We start from the raw sequence: 18,908 nt of genomic DNA on the forward strand, positions 1-18,908 counted from the left end.
CACTGCCGCCTGCAGGACTCTTCTACCTAAGCTGGCATCCGCCGAAGCATAGGTATGCACCTGATAATGTTTGGTGAAAGTGTGCAGACTCGACCAGGTAGCTGCCTGGCACACCTGTTGAGCCGAAGCCTGGTGTCGTAGCGCCCAGGACGCACCCACGGCTCTGGTTGAATGGGCTTTCAGCCCTGAAAGAACCGGAAGCCCTGCAGAACGGTAGGCTTCCAGAATTGGTTCTTTGATCCATCGAGCCAGGGTGGCTTTAGGAGCCTGCAACCTCTTGCGCGTACCAGCGACAAGGGCATCGGAACGGCGTATGGGCGCCGTGCGGGAAATGTAGATTCTGAGTGCTCTCACCAGATCTAGCAAACGTAAACATTCTCATACCGGTGAACCGGATGAGTGCAAAAGGACGGTAAGGAGATATCCTGATTAAGATGAAACGAGGATACGACCTTAGGGAGAAACTCCGGAATGATGCGCAGCACTACCTTGTCCTGGTGAAACACCAGGAAGGGAGCCTTGGATGACAGAGCTGCCAGCTCAGACACTCGCCGAAGCGATGTGATCGCAACGAGAAACGCCACCTTCTGTGACAGGCGAGAAAAGGAAACTTCCTTCAGAGGCTCGAAAGGCGGCTTCTGGAGAGCAACTAGAACCCTGTTCAGATCCCATGGATCTAACGGCCGCTTGTACGGGGGTACGATATGACAAACCCCCTGCGGGAACGTGCGCACCTTAGAAAGACGTGCTAGACGCTTCTGAAAAAACACGGATAGTGCTGAGACTTGCCCTTTGAGGGAGTCTAGCGACAAGCCCTTTTCTAACTCCTATTGTAGGAAGGAAAGAAAAGTAGGCAATGCAAATGGCCAGGGAGACACTCCCTGAGTAGAGCACCAGATTAAGAAAATCTTCCACGTTCTGTGGTAGATCTTAGCAGACGTGGGCTTCCTAGCCTGTCTCATGGTGGCAACGACCCCTTGGGATAATCCTGAAGACGCTAGGATCCAGGACACAAAGGCCACACAGTCAGGTTCAGGGCCGCAGAATTCCGATGGAGAAAACGGCCCTTGAGACAGTAAGTCTGGTCGGTCTGGTAGTGACCCCGGTCGGCCGACCGTGAGCTGCCACAGATCCGGGTACCACGATCTCCTCGGCCAGTCTGGTGCGACGAGTATGACGCGGCTGCAATCGGATCTGATTTTTGCGCAGTACTCTGGGCAAGAGTGCCAGAGGTGGAAACACATATGTGAGCCGGAACTGCAACCAATCTTGCACTAAGGCGTCTGCCGCCAGAGCTCTGTGATCGCACGATCGTGCCATAAATGCCGGGACCTTGTTGGTGTGCCGAGACGCCATTAGGTCGACGTCCGGCACCCCCCAGCGGCAACAGATTTCCTGAAACACGTCCGGGTGAAGGGACCATTCCCCCGCGTCCATGCCCTGGCGACTGAGGAAGTCTGCTTCCCAGTTTTCTACGCCCGGGATGTGAACTGCGGATATGGTGGATGCTGTGTCCTCCACCCACATGAGGATTCGCCGGACTTCCTGGAAGGCTGCTGACTGCGTGTCCCTCCTTGGTGGTTGATGTATGCCACCGCTGTGGAGATGTCCGACTGGATTCGGATCTGCTCTCTTTCTAGCCACTTCTGGAAAGCTAATAGGGTAAGATACCCTGCCCCGATTTCCAGAACATCGATCTGAAGGGTGGACTCCTGCTGAGTCCACGTCCCCTGAGCCATGTGGCGGAGACAAACTGCTCCCCACCCTGACAGACTCGTATCTGTCGTGACCACTGCCCAGGATGGGGGCTATGACAATGAGGTGGGAATAAGCCACTATTGCAGAGAGTCCTCGGCCGTCAGGGAAAGGGAGACTTCCCGTCCAGGGAGGTTGACTGCCCATCCCATTGGCGGAGAATGTCCCATTGCCGTTGGCGCAGATGAAACTGCGCAAAGAGAACTGCCTCGATGGCTGCCACCATCTTCCTTAGGAAGTGCATGAGGCGCCTTAAGGGGTGCGACTGGCCTTGAAGGAGAGACTGCACCTCTGTCTGCAGTGAACGCTGCTGGTTCAGCGGAAGCTTCACTATGGCTGATAGAGTATGAAACTCCATGCCGAGATACGTTAGTGATTGAGTCGGAGACAGATTTGACCTTGCCAAATTGATGATCCACCCGAAAGTCTGGAGAGTCTCCAGCGTAACATTCAGGCTGCGTTGGCATGCCTCGAGGGAGGGTGCTTTGACGAGTAGATCGTCCAAGTACGGGATCACCGGGTGTCCCTGAGAGTGCAAGACTGCTACCACTGCTGCCATGACCTTGGTGAACACCCGTGGGGCTGTCGCCAGACTGAATGGCAGAGCTACGAACTGAAGATGTTCGTCTCCTATCACAAAACGTAGAAAACGTTGGTGCTCCGTAGCAATTGGCACGTGGAGATAGGCATCTTTGATGTCTGTTGAGGCAAGGAAGTCTCCTCGAGACATGGAGGCAATGACGGATCGGAGGGATCCCATCCGGAACCGCCTGGCGTTCGCATGCTCGTTGAGCAGTTTCAGGACCAGAACAGGACGGAAGGAACCGTCCATTTTTGGAGCCACAAAGAGATTGGAGTACAAACCCTCGCCCTCGTTCCTGAGGGGGGACAGGGATCACCACTCCTTCTGCTCTTAGAGCGTCCACCGCCTGCAGCAGGGCATCTGCTCGGTGGAGAGGTGGGGCCGTTCTGAAGAATGGAGTCGGAGGACGAGAACAGAACACTGTCCTGTGCACGTGAGCACAATGTCCGTCACCCACCGGTCTGTGACCTGTGGCAGCTAAATGTCGCCAAAGGCGGGGGAGTCTGCCATCAACCGCGGATGCGGAGAGAGAGAGAGAGAGCTGAGAGTCCTGAGGAGACCGCCTTGGTAGCGGTTCCTCCGACTGCCTTCCTTGGGCGAGATTGAGCCCGGCCGGAATCTGAGCCCGTCTGAGGTTTTGTAGCCCTTTTGCACGAGGACAATTGGGACCTGCCGGAGCTTGGGAAGGACCGAAACCTCGACTGTACTTTTAGGACAGTATTAACAGGGTAAGTCGCAGTGCAGACATTGCGGGGTTACGGACGCCTCTGCGGTACAGATGTCCCTGCTCAAGGTCAGCTGCGCAAGAACAGCTGAAAAGGTTAGGTTGCCAATACGGCTGTGGATGCCGGAGCAACCGACACGCCGATAGCCTCCTAGACAGATTTCAACCAGAGTCCATCTGTCTGTGAATGGCATCTTTAAGTGAAGCCCCATCTCCAGTGCAACTATGGCTCTATATGCAAGCCTGGAGATTGGAGAATCCACCTTTGGACCCTGGGTCCAGCGCTGACCACGTCAGGGGAAAAGGGATAACGTGTATCCTAAAAACGTTTGGAGAAGACGCTTATCTGGTAAGCGTGGTGTTCCTGGACTGCTTCTCTGAAGTCAGCGTGGCCAGAAAAATACTCAATATCTGCGTGAGATACTGAAAAGGAACTTCTCCTGTTCGTCTCCTATCTCCACTGGGGGAGCTGAGGGAGAAAGATCCAACCTTCCATTGATGGACGGTATAGGATCATTCCGTATGGCGTTACCACCCGGTGTATCCGGATTGAGAGCGATGTCAGTATCAAAGCCCTGAAGAGCTGCCCTTTTGGTCAAGTAGATTGCCCATGGGTGCAAGTCTCTATATTATGACTACTCCGTCCCTGTCCATGGACAGGGTTGACAGGAGGTTTCTTTGGCCACAACTAGTAGAGCCCCGGCAGACGAAATGCTAGAGACCCCGGCAGACGACGTGCTACAGGGGAGCATGCACACAATGGGACGGTGTCATGAACAGCATCCCATGTAGTAAAAACAGCACTGAAATCTGTGTTGCTTTTTTGCCGCTGCCGACTAGCTATCTAGAAGTATATAGCCAAGATTGGTGACCGTACATTGCAATGTATAGCATACAGGCATAAAGTACAAAAGACCACTGCAGCACAAGCAATACAAGCAGCATAGAAGCCTGTGCCCTGGCACCCCTGCTCTTCTGCTGCTGTACACTAGTCATCTAGGGGAATATAGCCCAGAAGAGTGACCCTACAGTGCAATGTATAGCATACAAGCACAAGTACAAATGAACACTGCAGCACATGCAATACAAGCAGCATAGAAGCCTGTGCCCTGGCACCCCAGCTCTTCTGCTGCTGTAGACTAGTCATCTCGGGGAATATGGCCCAGAAGAGTGACCATACAGTGCTATGTATAGCATACAAGCACAAGTACAAATGCACACTGCAGCCCATGCAATACAAGCAGCATAGAAAAAAACCTGTGCCCCAGCACCCTTGGTTTTCTGCTGCTGTAGTCTAGCCATTCCAGGAGAATATAGCTAAGACTAGCGACTGTACAGTGCAATGTATAGCATATAAGCATAAACACAAATGAACACCTCAGTCGTGCAATACAAGCAGCCTAGAAAGCCTGTGCCTAAGCACACCTGCTTTCCTGCTGCTGATGTGTCGCTCCCCAAGCGGGCATATAGCGACCTATGCAGTAAAAAACAACACATGTACACACTGCAGTTATATCGTGGTCAGCACTATGTGTGCCTCTTACCGCCCGCCTATAAGCGGGTGTATGATCGCCACCGTCCTGCCTTGGTGCCGAAAGTCCGAGCTCGGACTGCAGTAATGGCTGCCGGCTTCTTCCCCAGCTCATGTGAGGAGGGGCGGGCCGTGGGCGTGCCCCCAAGGCAGAGCGGGAATCCGGCGTCCGACAGTGTGCAGTGAGAGGGCTGGAGCATGTAAAAAGGCTCCAGCCCTCGGCGCTGCTGATTGCTCAGCGTCTGTCCCCTTCCCTGAGTGACAGGGAGGGGGCGGGAACGAAGCGGCACTAGGCCGCAGAAGCCGGGGACTGGATTTATAAGCGCCGCCGCCGTAAAAGCGCGGTCGGCGCCCAGTCCCCGGCGAACTACAAGTCCCAGCCGCGCCGCCGCTCCCGGAGCGTCCGGCGTGGTAGTTCCCAAAACACAAAGTCACTCAGCAAAGCTGCAGTGACTGTAACCCTTTACTGTCCCCGGCGCACTAGCACACCCAGCAAGTCTGGAGTGTGCTGTGCCTGTGTGTCCGGGGACACAGAGTACCTGTAATGGTGCAGGGCCATGTCCCTGAACGGTACTCCAGCTCCGTATCCAGCAGGTTCAAATGGGTCTGTGGATGGAGCCCGGCGTCAGAGCTTTGAGGCCGGCAGGATCCCACTTCCTCAGAGCCCCTCAGGGGGATGTGGAAGGAAAGCAGCATGTGGGCTCCAGCCTCCGTACCAGCAATAGGTACCTCAACCTTACAACACCATCCACGGGTGAGAAGGGAGCATGCTGGGGGCCCTATATGGGCCCTCTTTTCTTCCATCCGAAATAGTCAGCAGCTACTGCTGACTAAAATCTGTGGAGCTATGCATGGATGTCTGACCTCCTTCGCACAAAGCTTGAAAACTGGAGAACCCGTGATACCACGGGGGGGTATAGCCAGAAGGGGAGGGGCCTTGCACTTTTTAGTGTAGTGCTTTGTGTGGCCTCCGGAGGGCAGTAGCTATACCCCAATCGTCTGGGTCTCCCAATAGAGCGCTGAAGAAATGTGTTGTTTAAAGTTTGCCACAAGCCACCTGGGAGACACACCAAACATGTGAAAGACTGTGCTCTGGTCAGATGAAAATCAAAATCGACCTTTTTGGGCACAATGCCAAACGATATGTTTGGCATAAAAGCAACACAGCTCATCACCCCGAACACACCATCCCCACTGTCAAACATGGTGGTGGCAGCATCATGGTTTGGGCCTGCTTTTCTTCAGCAGGGACAGGGAAGCTGGCTAAAATTGATGGTAAGATGGATGGAGCCAAATACAGGACCATTCTTGAAGAAAACCTGTCTGCAAAAGACCTGAGACTGGGATGGAGATTTGTCTTCCAACAAGACAATGATCCAAAACATAAAGCAAAATGTAAAATGGGATGGTTCACAAATAAACATATCCAGGTGTTAGAATGGCCAAGTCAAAGTCCAGACCTGAATCCAATCGAGAATATATGGTAAGAGCTGAAAACTGCTGTTCACAAACACTGTCCATCCAACCTCACTCAGCTCGAGCTGTTTACAAAGGAAGAATGGGCAAGAATTTCAGTGTCTAGATGTGCAAAACTGAGACACATACCTCAAGTGACTGCAACTGTAATTGCAGCAAAAAAGAGAATTTTGTTTACTTACCGTAAATTCTTTTTCTTATAGTTCAGTCATGGGAGACCCAGACCATGGGTGTATAGCTACTGCCCCCGGAGGACACACAAAGTTACTACACTCAAAAGCGTGTAGCTCCTCCCTCCTAGCATATACACCCCCTGCTAGCCAGATCTAGCCAGTTTAGTGCAAAAGCTGAAGGAGGACATCCACCCACAAGAGAGACAGAGTAAAAACCGGAAGAACCGGAACCTCTGTCTACAACAATAACAGCCGGTGAAGACACACGGAACAAGAAACCTGCCAACAGGCATAGGGAGGGTGCTGGGTCTCCCATGACGGAACTATAAGAAAAAGAATTTACGGTAAGTAAACAAAATTCTCTTTTTCTTTATCGTTCCTATGGGAGACCCAGACCATGGGACGTTCAAAAGCAGTCCATGGGTGGGAATAAACAGACAACTAAGAAGCAGGCAAACCTAACTTCACAAATGGGCGACAGACGCCGGAAAAATGCGTCTGTCCAAGCCCACGTCTGCCAAAGCATGAGCATGCGTTGGGAGTGCTTCGAAAAAGCATGCAGACTAATTTGAGCTGCAGTCTGACAGACCTATTGAGCCGCAACCTGGTGCCTGAAAGCCCAAAAATAAAGGCGCCGACAGGTCTGACCAAATGTGCCCCGATCCCCAGCGGGGAAGGCACCTGAGTACACTCATAGGTCTCGGAAATGGCCGACCTAGTCCAACATCAGGGTCAGCTTAGATGCCGAGAGACCGTTACGCTGACGACCAGTCAGCACTAGAGAGGTGCACCGCCTAATAACGGCGGTGCGAGACACATAGATCCGGAGCGCCCGCACCAGATCCAGGATATGCAACGCTTCCTCAAGCGATGAACAGGAGCCGGACAAAAGGAAGGCAGGAAAATTGCCCCGGATAAGGTGGAGGCAGAAACCACCTTAGGGAAAAAAGTCCGGAGTCGGACGAAGACCACCTTGTCTTGATGCAAAAGACCAAAAAAGGAGGGCGACTCCGAGAGAGTGCAGCCAGAACTCTCAGGCGGGAAATTATAGCCACTAGAAGGTGCACCTTTCTGTGAAAGATGAAACAAAACCTCCCCAAGAGGCGCAAAGGGGGGTTTCCGGGAACCGGGAGGACCGGATTAAGGTCCCAGGTCTCCATAGGCCGCCGGAAAAGCGGAATGATGTGAGATGCGCCCTTAAAGGAGCGCACCGGAGCCAGCCGGGCGATACGCCGCTGGCACATACTGACAGGGCCGAGACCTGTCCCTTAATGAGGGATAGTCCTAGCTGTAGACCGGACTGTGGAAGGGACAGGAGGGTCGGCTAGGCCAAAAAGGTCAAAGGACACTTTGGAGCTCGAGTCAAGGCAGAGATGACTTCGGGAAGGATATCAGAAGTCGCTAAGATCCAGGACTCAAGAGCTATGCCGTCAAGAACTCTGACGGGAAAAACGGACCTTTTGAGAAAAGGTCTGAACGGTCCGGAAGATGCCAGGCAACCCAACGGACAGAAGGAGCAGGTCAGAGGACCAAGCCCGCTTGGGTCAGTCTGGAAGAATGACCCGACGGCCCCCTTTACCGATCTTGCGCAGGACTCTGGACAAGAGGTAGAGGGTGAAATTCGAAAAGAGACAAGCTGGGATCAAACATGAACCAGTGTGTCTACCGCAAAACCTGAGGATTGTGGACCGCGGTTGGACAGCTGAAATAGCCTGCCTCGTAGTTTTCACATCTAGGATGTGGACTGTGGATACGGTGGACTAGGAGTCCCTTGTCCACTGAGGAATGTTGAGCCGCCAAGATTGCCAGGCGGCTGAGCGTCCCGCCCTGGAAGCTGAAATAGGAAAACGCTGTCACGTTGTCCGACTGGACTCGAATGTGCCTAGCCGCTCACAGATGGGGAAGGCTTGGAGAGCCAGAAATACAGCAGTGATTTCCAGCACATTGATCCAGAGGGCTGATTCGGACAGAGTCCAAGCGCCCTGCGCTCCACGGTGGAGATATCCTGCTCCCCAGGCGGATAGGTTAGCATCCTGGTGAGGATCACCCGGGACGGGCCAGAGAGGAGCGCCCCTGAGACAGAGTGGCCGAAGCCACCACTGAAAACGAGCCTCTGGTCAGTGGCGAAGCCACCACCCCGTGGGAGGATTGAGTTCGCTTGTACAGCGGAAAACATCCAGTCTCAGAGGACGCAGGGGAAACTGGGCAAGGAACCGCTTCCATTGACGCCCCTGGTTCGAAGTCAGAGTGGACTTAGACAGAAAGACAAGCCACCCGAATAGGTCAGCGTGGCGAGAGTGAGCGAAGCACTCTGCTAAGAGTCAGCACTGGATGAAGCCCCAACAAGAAGGCTGACCAGGGCAAAAGATCACTGCCAAACCCTAGGGGGGCAAGGACCGTAATCACAGCTGCCTCAATGATAATACTCGAGGGGCCTTGGCTAATCCCAAGGGAAGAGCCACAAATTGGACCACTCCGATTGTCAAAACGTAGTCAACGCTGGTGAGAAACTGCGATTGACTCCTGCCGATAGGCAGCTCTGATGCCGATGGCTGCTAAGGAATCTCCTTGGGCTCTTGATTGATCCGGTGAGAAAAACACACGGAACAAAACCGAGACTCCATGTGAAAACGCCCCACCTGGCTATGCTTGAAAAGCTAAAGATCCAGGTCGGAAGGCACCGCCCTCTTCGGGGACTAGGAACAGATTTAAGCAAAAATCTCAGAACCGTTCCCAGTCGGGAACCGGTACAATTACTCCATTGGCCAGCAAGAAATGCCACAGCCTGTGAGGAGGCGGCGGCCTTGGAGCCGGGAGGAGTTGACAGAAAAAATCTGTTTGGCGGGTGGACAGAAGTCCATCCTGTAGCCCAGGGAGATATAATGTCGCCCCCATTTAACGGAGACGTGTTAGAACCCTACGTCGCCAAGTGGAGAGAGCCTGCCACCGACCAAGGAGGTTGTTGGCGTGGCTAAATAGCTCGGAGGAAACTGACTCAGTGACAGCATCTCCTGCGGTCTTCTGAAGACGCAGCTACGAGCCATTTGGTTCCATGAACCTAGGCTGAGCTAGAGGACGATCAGATGGAGGAACGGAAAACCATCGAAACCTCAACTGATTCCTGCCCTGGACAGGTTCCCTGGTTTGGGTTTGTGGCGAGGAAGCACACTCCCCGCCAAGAGCTTCCTTAATTTCACCCAGCTTGCTTCCGGGGAAACTGGGCCCACCAAGGGGGAGCCCAGCCAGGAACCTCCATAGAGGCATCTGCCTTCCAATTTCGAAGCCACAGGAGCCTGCGGATAGCGAGGAAGGTAGCCCAGACCACCGCCGTGCGGCGTCTAGCATGGCAGACCTGGCAGAGGATGAAAAGACTGAAGTCTGGAGTTCAGACAACCGTTTTGGGCATAGAGTCCCTGTGAGAGAATGCATCTCCTCCAGAGAAGCAGAGAAGTTACAAAAAAACCGCACTGCTGTAAGCTGAGAACAAGCTCCTGCCGTTCCCATACCGACTTGGCCCAAAGGACAACCGGGCGGACCGCAGAACCTTAAGTGAGGAGCCATCAGCCACTGACATAACGGTCCGGGCTGAGCCACCTGAAGTGAATGAGCCCACTTCTTGACCACCATTGGTGGACAGGGGAAACACAGTCCTCAGAAACACGCTTCATCTCAGAGCGGATTGAGGTCCAGTACAAAATTAATGTACGGTAGAATCCTATAGAGGTGCCGTCAGCCACTGATACAACTAACCGGGCAGTCTAGACGGAGTGGCTACCCTCTCTGAAGGGAGGGGGAGACAGGCAGCAGAACCCCGCTGTGGGGTCTGCAGGATAGGCTGTGGGCTTGAACGCAGCGGGCTGAAAACTGGAGTGGTTAAGTAACACACTCCTTGACCTGCTAAAGGTAAACTGTGCCTTTCTGCCAGCGGGGAATACTCCCCTGATCAGGCGGACACAAGAATAATGGACGCAAGCCAATCATTCGCATCTGCGTCACCTACGGACGGATCAATGTACATAAAGTAGCGTCCGTGTCCGCGGTAGAGACATCTTCCTCGTCCGGTGAATCAGCTCGGAATCGGAGCTGCGGGACGGGGAGGACAGGGGACCCTGCGTCTCCCTGTCAGGAGAACGGGGTCTGAGCCCAGAAGGAGAGTCCCTTGTGAGCTTGGCCGAGCGAGCAGAAAACGCCCTGAGAGGGGGACTGCATGCTCAGCAGATGCCGGGACAGCCGACCCCTGGAAATAGGAATCCCATGGGGGTCAGCCACCGAAACCGGAGCAGCTGGAGGGACCATTAATGAGCCCCCATGCTGAGGGGCCACAGTGGTTAGGAGCTCGGTATAGCCGTACGAGACTACCTGCAGTGGATAATAATAAATAAAAAAAAAAAAAAACAGCCTGCAGCCTCGCTCTGTGAGACATGCTGCAGAGGTGGGGGCTCTGTCTAGCATGCGTAGAATACCCAAGACAGGGGTTCAGCCTGGGGAGACTCCCACCTAAGAACTATTACAGTGTGCCGGTTCAGGCAATATGAGGTTACATGCAGCACATGTAGAGTACAGCCTTGTAGCTTTGCTGCTAGAGTGAGACATGCTGCTGAGGAGGAGATTCTATGATAAAGAATTAACTCCTTCAGAATGCCTGAGAGTGTATAAAAAGTGCACAACCAGAGGTTGTGACTTATCAGGCCATATTATGAGTGCCCTCCGGATTCCAAGCCTGGACCCTCAGCCAGTATTCCCTCCCTGTGCTGCAGGGCAGCCAGCGCCGACCAGTGTACTAAGACGCTGAGAAAATGGCGCCAGAGTGAGGGGGGGAGGCGGGGGTTAACCCAGGAGCGGGAATCGGAGGGCGAAGGAGATGTACAGGGGAGGGAATCATCACCTCAAAAAGGAGCGTCCTCCCCTGTGCAGAGCGGCCGGCGGGCGGCTCTGCAGCGTCCCCCTGCATGCCTGACATGCAGGGGAACGAAACGAAACTAGGCCGCGGCTGAAGCCGGGGCCTAAAGTTATGCATGCGGCCGAAAATCAGGCCTCATCGGCGCGGTTCTCAGTAAAAACTGTGGAACCGGCCGGAAACACAGTAAACAAAGCAGCATTATTCAGCAATCACTGTCCCCCCCAATAAAAGTGCCCCACATTGCAGAAAGACCCTCTGAATAAACGTCTCTATACTTAGCTTTGAGACGCAGGGTCCAGTCCCTGTGGGGTGGGGGTCAGTGCTCCGTCCAGCAGGGTCCTGCACAAGGGCTGCGGATGGAGGCCGGTCTCCTGCAAGGCAGTGAGAACCGTGTTGGCTCCCACCTCAAATCAGAGCCCCTAAGGGATGTTGAAGGAGCGCGGCATGAAGGGCTCCTGCCCTGAAGTCAACCTTAACAGCACTGCCGCTAGGGGAGTGTGAAGGGACATGCCGGGAGTCCAGCGGACCCGCTTTTCTTCCAAATCTTTGTAAAAAATGAAAAATCAAAAAGGGATGCATGTGTGTGTGTGGATCCTCCTGACACAAAGCAAGAAACTGGCTAGATCTGGCTAGCAGGGGGTGTATATGCTAGGAGGGAGGAGCTACACGCTTTTGAGTGTAGTAACTTTGTGTGTCCTCCGGGGGCAGTAGCTATACACCCATGGTCTGGGTCTCCCATAGGAACGATAAAGAAAGGTGGCGCTACAAAGTATTAACTTAAAAGGGATGAATAATATTGCACGTCCCAATTTTCAGTTTATTATTTTTTTATAAAAGTTTAAAATAACCAATGAATTTCGTTCAACTTCACAATTGTGTCCACTTCTTGTTCATTCTTCACCATAACATTAACATTTTTTATCTTTATGGTTGAAACCTGAAATGTGGGAAAGGTTGAAAAATTCAAGGGGTCCGAATACTTTCGCAAGGCACTGTATGCACATATACATATATATATATATATATATATAATCATAATCATGTTTAAGACATGATCCAGAAGCTATAAAGACCGTTGGACTATAAAAATTCACAGTCCCTGAAAACTTACTGGCGTAGTGTGGCACGTTGGGAGCAGTGTGAAATAATTTGTGAATGCCATGTCCACAGTAGCTTCGTACAACAGAGAATCCATTGGCTTGAGCATGTTTCTGAATAACGTTTCCCAGTTCTCTATACCGTACACCAGGCTTCACTAAGGAGAGGAGTAAAGAAAAAAAGGCAAAGTTTGTTAGATATGTATTGTATCATTATGGTAAGGATGGTATTTCTATAGAGTTTTAATTAAAGTTTGAGATTGCAAACAAAAAAAAAAACCTCCAAAAAACACAAGAATCACCCGGTGAAGTTGAAATAAAAGTTCACTAAACGCGTTAAGTAACACATTTATGACTCATAAGGCTATGTGCGCACAGTGCTTTTTTCGCAGCGTTTTTGGTCAGAAAACTGCATGACACTGCTTCCCCAGCAAAGTCTGAGTTTTCATTTTTGCTGTCCGCACAGTGCTTTTTTTTTTAGCTGCGTTTTTGAGGTGATAAAAAAAAAAAAAGTCAATTATTTTCTGCGTTTTTCTACCCATGCAATGCATTGGAAAAACACAGCAAAACGCAGTGACCAAAAACGCAGCAAAACACAGCCAAAAACGCGGTAAAAACGCATGTGTTGTTGACGCGGGTGCGTTTTTGTGCATTTTTGCAGCCAAAAACGCTGCAGCTTTGTGGTCACAAAAAAAGGCAACGTGCGTACATAGCCTTAACCAGACAGCACTTACTTGTATTAAATCTCAGGAACATCAAAAAGAAAGCAGAACAATTTAGCACACATGATGGAGAGAAGCGGCTTTATGAGAACACCGGAGCTATTGTCCCCATCATTTTTCATGTTAAACTTCTACAGGTATCTCCGACCCATGTACAAGTCAGACCTGTGTAACACCAGCATAGGAGGAAACGTATGACTCCCCCAAACTACATGAGGTATCCCACCGACATGTAGAAATCCTCATGCATTCAGATCTTTACCTTCATCAATTGCTTGCATTAGGCACTCAAACGTTGTCTGCACAAGTCGCTTTGCTCCCTCATCAATTTCTCCAACATAAAAGGTTTCATTAAGATCCCCATGGTAGCCATTGTGATAAACAGTAATGTCCACTAAAATGTAAAAATAAAACGTAAAATAGACTTATTTTGTAGTATTACATGCTTATTATGCAGAGTAATAGGCAATGAAAATTAGGATCGTGGGGAACTCAACTGTCCGATCGAACAACTTTTGATCCATTAACAATACTTCTAAAGGATAGCACGATTGCCCACCATTCACAATGTCTCCATCTTGCAGTGGTCTCCGGTCTGGAATCCCATGGCAGATCACTTCATTCACTGATGTACAACACGACTTTGGGAAGTTGTAATAGTTCAGTGGAGAAGGGTAGCAATTTCTTGAAATACAGGCCTGTAATACACAAACAGGCAGAATTGTACAAGGCTACAGTGTCATTAGTTAGATACAAGTCTTTAGAAGAATTTGTTTTTATTTAGATTTTAAAAAGCTTCTCTGGGAGGGGTGGCCATATTGTAGACACATCTGCCCTGTATCGTCTATATAGTAAGTACTGCAAGGAGTGTACTCTTTAAAAGGGAAACTCGCATGGAAAAATGCTATTAACCTGTAGATATGGGGTTAATCTGCAAGTCAATAGCATTCTGAATCTGCCCGATGCCTGCACATTAAGCCCCACTGCTGGTTTCAGTCACGGGGAATAAAGATCCTCCAAAAACTAAGCATTACTTACAGCAAAGATGGGCTGCAGCTGTACATCGCCCAGGCCAAAAACTAGTACTCCACCAGGATACAGCTAAGCCCCCACTAAGTGGAGGCATCACAGGTGCAGGAGGAGCAAATCACACACGCTTCCAAAAAATGGAGAGGGCGATGGCTGGATGATAAAACTGCCCACTGATGGCTTGCATAGAGCACTGTTTACACGTGCAGATACCACAGTCACAAACCCGCAGCCTATTAGGTGACGCCCATACTATTAGATCAGGCGGGCTGCCAAGCCGTACTCCATCTGTGCACCATACAGGGACAGGAACTCTAATATACAAGGCCTAACAGAAAGGGGCCTGGCTGTATCCTGTACAAAAAAAAAAAATATGAGGTTTTAGTTGGTATTATGGCCAGAATATGGAAGCCTACAACCCTTGTCACGGGAACCTCATGCTTGTAAGTCCCTACACTAAATATAAAAATAGGAACCAAAAAAGGAATAAACATCCTCCAAAAATTAAGCATTACTTACAGAAATTTTTGGAGGATATTTATTCCCCTTTTTGTTGCTATTTTTATATTTAGTGTAGGGACCTACAAGCATGAGGTTCGCGTAACAAGGGTTGTAGGCTTCCGTATTCTGTCCATAATACAAACTAAAACCTCATTTTTTTTTTTTTTTGTTCATAATGCAGCCAGGCCCCTTTGTGTTGGGCCTTGCATATTAGAGTTTCTATCCTGTATGGTGCACAGATGGAGTACGGCTTGGCAGCCCACCTGATCTAATAGTATGGGAGTCACCTAATAGGCTGCGGGCTTGTGACTGTGCATCTGCATGTGTTAACAGAGCTCTATGCAAGCCATTAGTGTGCAGTTTTATCATCTAGCAATCGCCCTCCTCCATTCCATGGAGGTGTGTGTGTGATTTGCTCCTCCTGCACCTGTGATGCCTCCACTTAGTGAGGGCTTAGCTGCATCCTGCTAGAGTACTAGTTTTTGGCCTGGGCAATGTACAACTGCAGCCTATCTTTGCTGTAAGTAATAATTTCAGTCACTGGGGCGGCGCGTTCAGTTACCGCTCTGTCTATGGAGAGCCAGCGGCTGTAACCGCAACCCCGGTACTGACTAACAGCCACTTAGCAATAGAGCCAGGTGGCAGTCAGTGAGGGGGTGTGGTTACAGCTGCCGTTCTCCATACACAAGAACGGTGACTGAACCCATGCCGACACCACCCATCTGACTGAAACTGAAATGCTGCCGAGAGGATTACAGTTAATTTCTTCCCAGCAGTAGGGTTTAGTGTGCAGGCAATGGGCAGGTTCAATGCTATTAATCTGCAGATTAATAACATTTTTACATGTGACAGGTTGACTTTAAGACTGCTGTAATGAATGGCAGCTACCCAAGAAAGGTTTCCAGGAGGCGATGAAGAGACAGGAGGTGCATACAGAGCCTTTTCTGTGTATATTAAGCCTACATTACTACAACAGAGCTGCCGTTACTCCCCAATGACCAAATGTAAGCATGGATGCCACAGACTAGCTCTAGTTCCACCACTAGGATGCACATTTTCACTAAACTCATGATCACTTGCAAATGTTTTTTCTGCAGCAAACACCTGATCTCTTGGCAGTAAGGCTATGTGCGCACGTTGCGTAAATTCATGCAGTTACGCTGCGCTTTGCAGCGCAGCGTAACTGCATGCGTCCTGCGTCCCCTGCACAGTCTATAGAGATTGTGCAGGGGCCGTGCGCACGTGGCGTTTAAGAGCGCAGCGCTTCGGCTACTGCCGAAGCGCTGCGCAAAAAGAAGTGACATGTCACTTCTTTCCTGCGCTTTGCCGGCAGCTCCTGCTCTGTCTATGGCAGGAGCTGCAGGCAGAGCGCATGGAATCGGCTTTTTTTTTTTCTTCACTACGGACATTTCTGCAGCGATTTAAAGAGCACATGTGCTCTTCAGATCGCTGCAGAAATTTCTGCAGTGAAGTACGCAACGTGCGCACATAGCCTAACACCACTGCATTCAGAACACAAGTTCTGCAGATTTTTTGGTGCAGATGATGTGTAATATCGTTTTGGTACGTTTAATAGCCGTATTCTTCAAAAGTGCTGCAGAAAAATGCAGTAAAACCAGTTTGCAGCGGCTTTTACTTGTGATGGGTGAAAAACGCAAAAATGTGGAAAGAATTCACATGCTACAGATTTGTAGAACGCTGCAGCTCTCAATCAGTCGGGAAAAAAAAATTGTGTGCATGAGATTTCTGAAATCTCAGATTTTGCTCGTACTGTAAAACGCAGCTTATGTGCAAATAAAAACACTGCATGTGAATTAAGCCTAATAGTAATTTTTTCTCATGAAAATCTACTTTGGAAAAAATAGATACATTTCTTTAAAAAAAAAAAAAAAAATTAAAAAAAAAGTAATCTCAGAAGGCGGCCTCATTTAGACGTCAGAGTTGCGCATGTGTGTTGAATCAGTGTTTTTCATGGATACCACACATACCCATTAGAAATCTAGAGTGTTATTCTCTTATCCGCGCATAACTCACAGATATTCATTTTTTTTTTCAGTATGACAGATGAAGAGATCCGATATAAGTCTATCGATCAATGAAAAACACATACAAAACACAGATAATGACATACATATGCTGTTTTTATTTAAAATTGCAAGGAATACAAAAGGCAAAAAGTGAAAACCACTGATGGCAAAAACACAGGGCCCATACCGCGGATGACACCAGTGCCATTTTTCCCCACTTCCATATCTAAATATAAACATATCAAGTGAACTTATTATACAGTAAACTACACGCTAGAGGTGGTTAAAGAAAAAAATTATTGTAAAGGGGAACAACCCCTTTAACAATTTGTATGGTTTTGCAAAATTCTTTTTGATTTGTCAGGTTTGGCGCAGTTTTTGGACAAAAGATTAAATGGACTGTCCTCTGCTGACCCTGTCAAAGTCTACACAGCTGAGCTAATAATTGAGCAACAGAAGAAAGGAAACCTCAGTGTGTATGCTCTGGTAGCCAGTGCAAAAACGGCAGTATTTCATTTACACGGATAGTGACGTAAGGTTAATAATAACCAGATTCAATAATGCATTGTTGTCTGATCATACATTCCCTTTAAAAGCGAACCTCTGAACACAATTTTGTATAGTAAGACATGGCTAAAATTGCACTAATACTGATTAAAGGGAACCTGTCGCCAGGTTTTCACCATATAACCTGCGGCTACCTCCTGTAAGCCCTTATATACATTCTGGAATTTTGTATTTAAGCGACTAAGCCGATCTGTATAACATAAAGACCTTTATTATACTGACCTGGAGAGCGGTGTGTTCCGATGGGAGTCACTGGTCTCGGTCCGGCGACTCTTCTCTGCTTGCGATCGCCGACCTCATTCACTGCTCAGTGTGGATGACCAGTCCTATGTCATTCACAGTGTCCTCCATCGCACTCCTGCTCAGGCACACTTCTCTCTACCCTGCTGAGGGCAGAGCCAAGAACTGTAATGCGCTGGGAAACGTCAAACGCCCACACACGCACATCACAATGCTTTGATCTGTCCTCAGCAGGGCAGAGAGAAGTGCGCCGGAGCTGGAGTGCGATGGAGGACACTGTGTGAATGATGTAGGACGCATCATCCACACGAAGCTGGGAAAGAGGATGATGATCGAAAGAGGATGCGCCAAACAGAGATCAGCAAAGCCCATTGGACAGGACGCTCAGCAGGTAAGTATAATGAAAGGTCTTTTATATGTTCTACATATCGGCTTGGTGACTTATATACAGTATTCTAGAATGCTGTATAGAAGGGCTTAATGGTGGTGGCCGCAGCTTATATGGGACAAATCTGGTGACAGGTTCCCTTTCACCTCAGGATGATTTTCTATTTTTTTTCCTCCCCTTTTTCCAAGAGTCATAATGTTTATTTTTCTATCAATGTAGCCTTATGTGGGCTTGTCTTTTGCAGGATAAGTTTTACTGGAAAACAAGAGAACATTGTGCGGTGAAATTGCAAAACAAAGAGCAATTCCACAAATGTTTTTGTTTTATTTAAAAAGTGTTCACTATATGGTAAAACTGACCCGGCAGTATGAGACCTCATGTCAGTATGAGTTCGTAGATACCAAACATGTATAGTTTTACTTTTACATTAGTGGTGAAAAAAAATTACAAATTATGTCAGAAAAAAAAAAAAAAAAAAATCGCGCTTTTGTCCCCATAGTCTGACATTGCGTTCTCATTTTTCAGGATCTGGGGCTCAGTGACTGCTTATTTTTTGCGTCTTGAGCTGGCGATTTAATTGTACCAAGTTTGGGTAGATGTGCTGTTTTGATTGCCTGTTATTACATTTTAATACAATATTGCGGCGACCAACAAAAATGTAATTCTGTTTATTTTTTTCTCGCTACGCCGTGCACTGATCACACTAATTGACTTTATATTTTGACAGATCAGGCATTTCTGAATGTAGATATCTTGGTAAATACAACTTACACATACAGAATGACAAATATGAAGGGGCAAGAAGTGGTTTGCCCACGAGTAAAAAGACAAAAAGGAAACGGGGTGACATAAAAAGTTCTTACCAAATGTACTGCATGGTCTATCTCTTCCGTAGTGACGCCAGCCCTCACCATCATTGCAGCCACGTCCAGAACTTCTCTAGCCAGCTGTAAAAGGAACAGGTAAGAGCATGAATTGTGTGCAGAAGCCACAGATGACAAACTACTGACCATGCTGCCTGTCGTTTTCTAAGAGTGCATTTTAAACCTAGTACTTAGTGTAAGACTTCCATTATGTCACCTAAGCAGCACACAGCCTGGTAAGTGACATAGCCCTGAAATGGCTCTCTGTCCCTACACTATTCTACTCTCAAACTAAATAGCAAAACTTGGTGACAAATCTCCTCTAAAACAGC

The 18,908-nt window shown here is 49.2% G+C and overlaps 1 protein-coding gene across 1 annotated transcript in view; it reads right to left on the reverse strand.

Annotated features, from left to right (window-relative positions):
- METAP1 (methionyl aminopeptidase 1) overlaps positions 1-18,908 on the reverse strand; it is a 61,433-nt gene that overhangs the window by 9,520 nt on the left and 33,005 nt on the right. Inside the window, exons 6-9 of the mRNA XM_075337019.1 lie at positions 18,577-18,660; positions 13,521-13,659; positions 13,224-13,355; positions 12,254-12,397 (exon numbers count right to left, since the gene is read on the reverse strand). Coding sequence (XP_075193134.1) covers positions 12,254-12,397; positions 13,224-13,355; positions 13,521-13,659; positions 18,577-18,660 — 499 coding nt within the window. The remainder of the gene's footprint in view (positions 1-12,253; positions 12,398-13,223; positions 13,356-13,520; positions 13,660-18,576; positions 18,661-18,908) is intronic.

The sequence above is a fragment of the Anomaloglossus baeobatrachus genome, chromosome 1 (assembly GCF_048569485.1).
Source record: "Anomaloglossus baeobatrachus isolate aAnoBae1 chromosome 1, aAnoBae1.hap1, whole genome shotgun sequence".
NCBI classification, from domain to species: Eukaryota; Metazoa; Chordata; class Amphibia; order Anura; family Aromobatidae; genus Anomaloglossus; species Anomaloglossus baeobatrachus.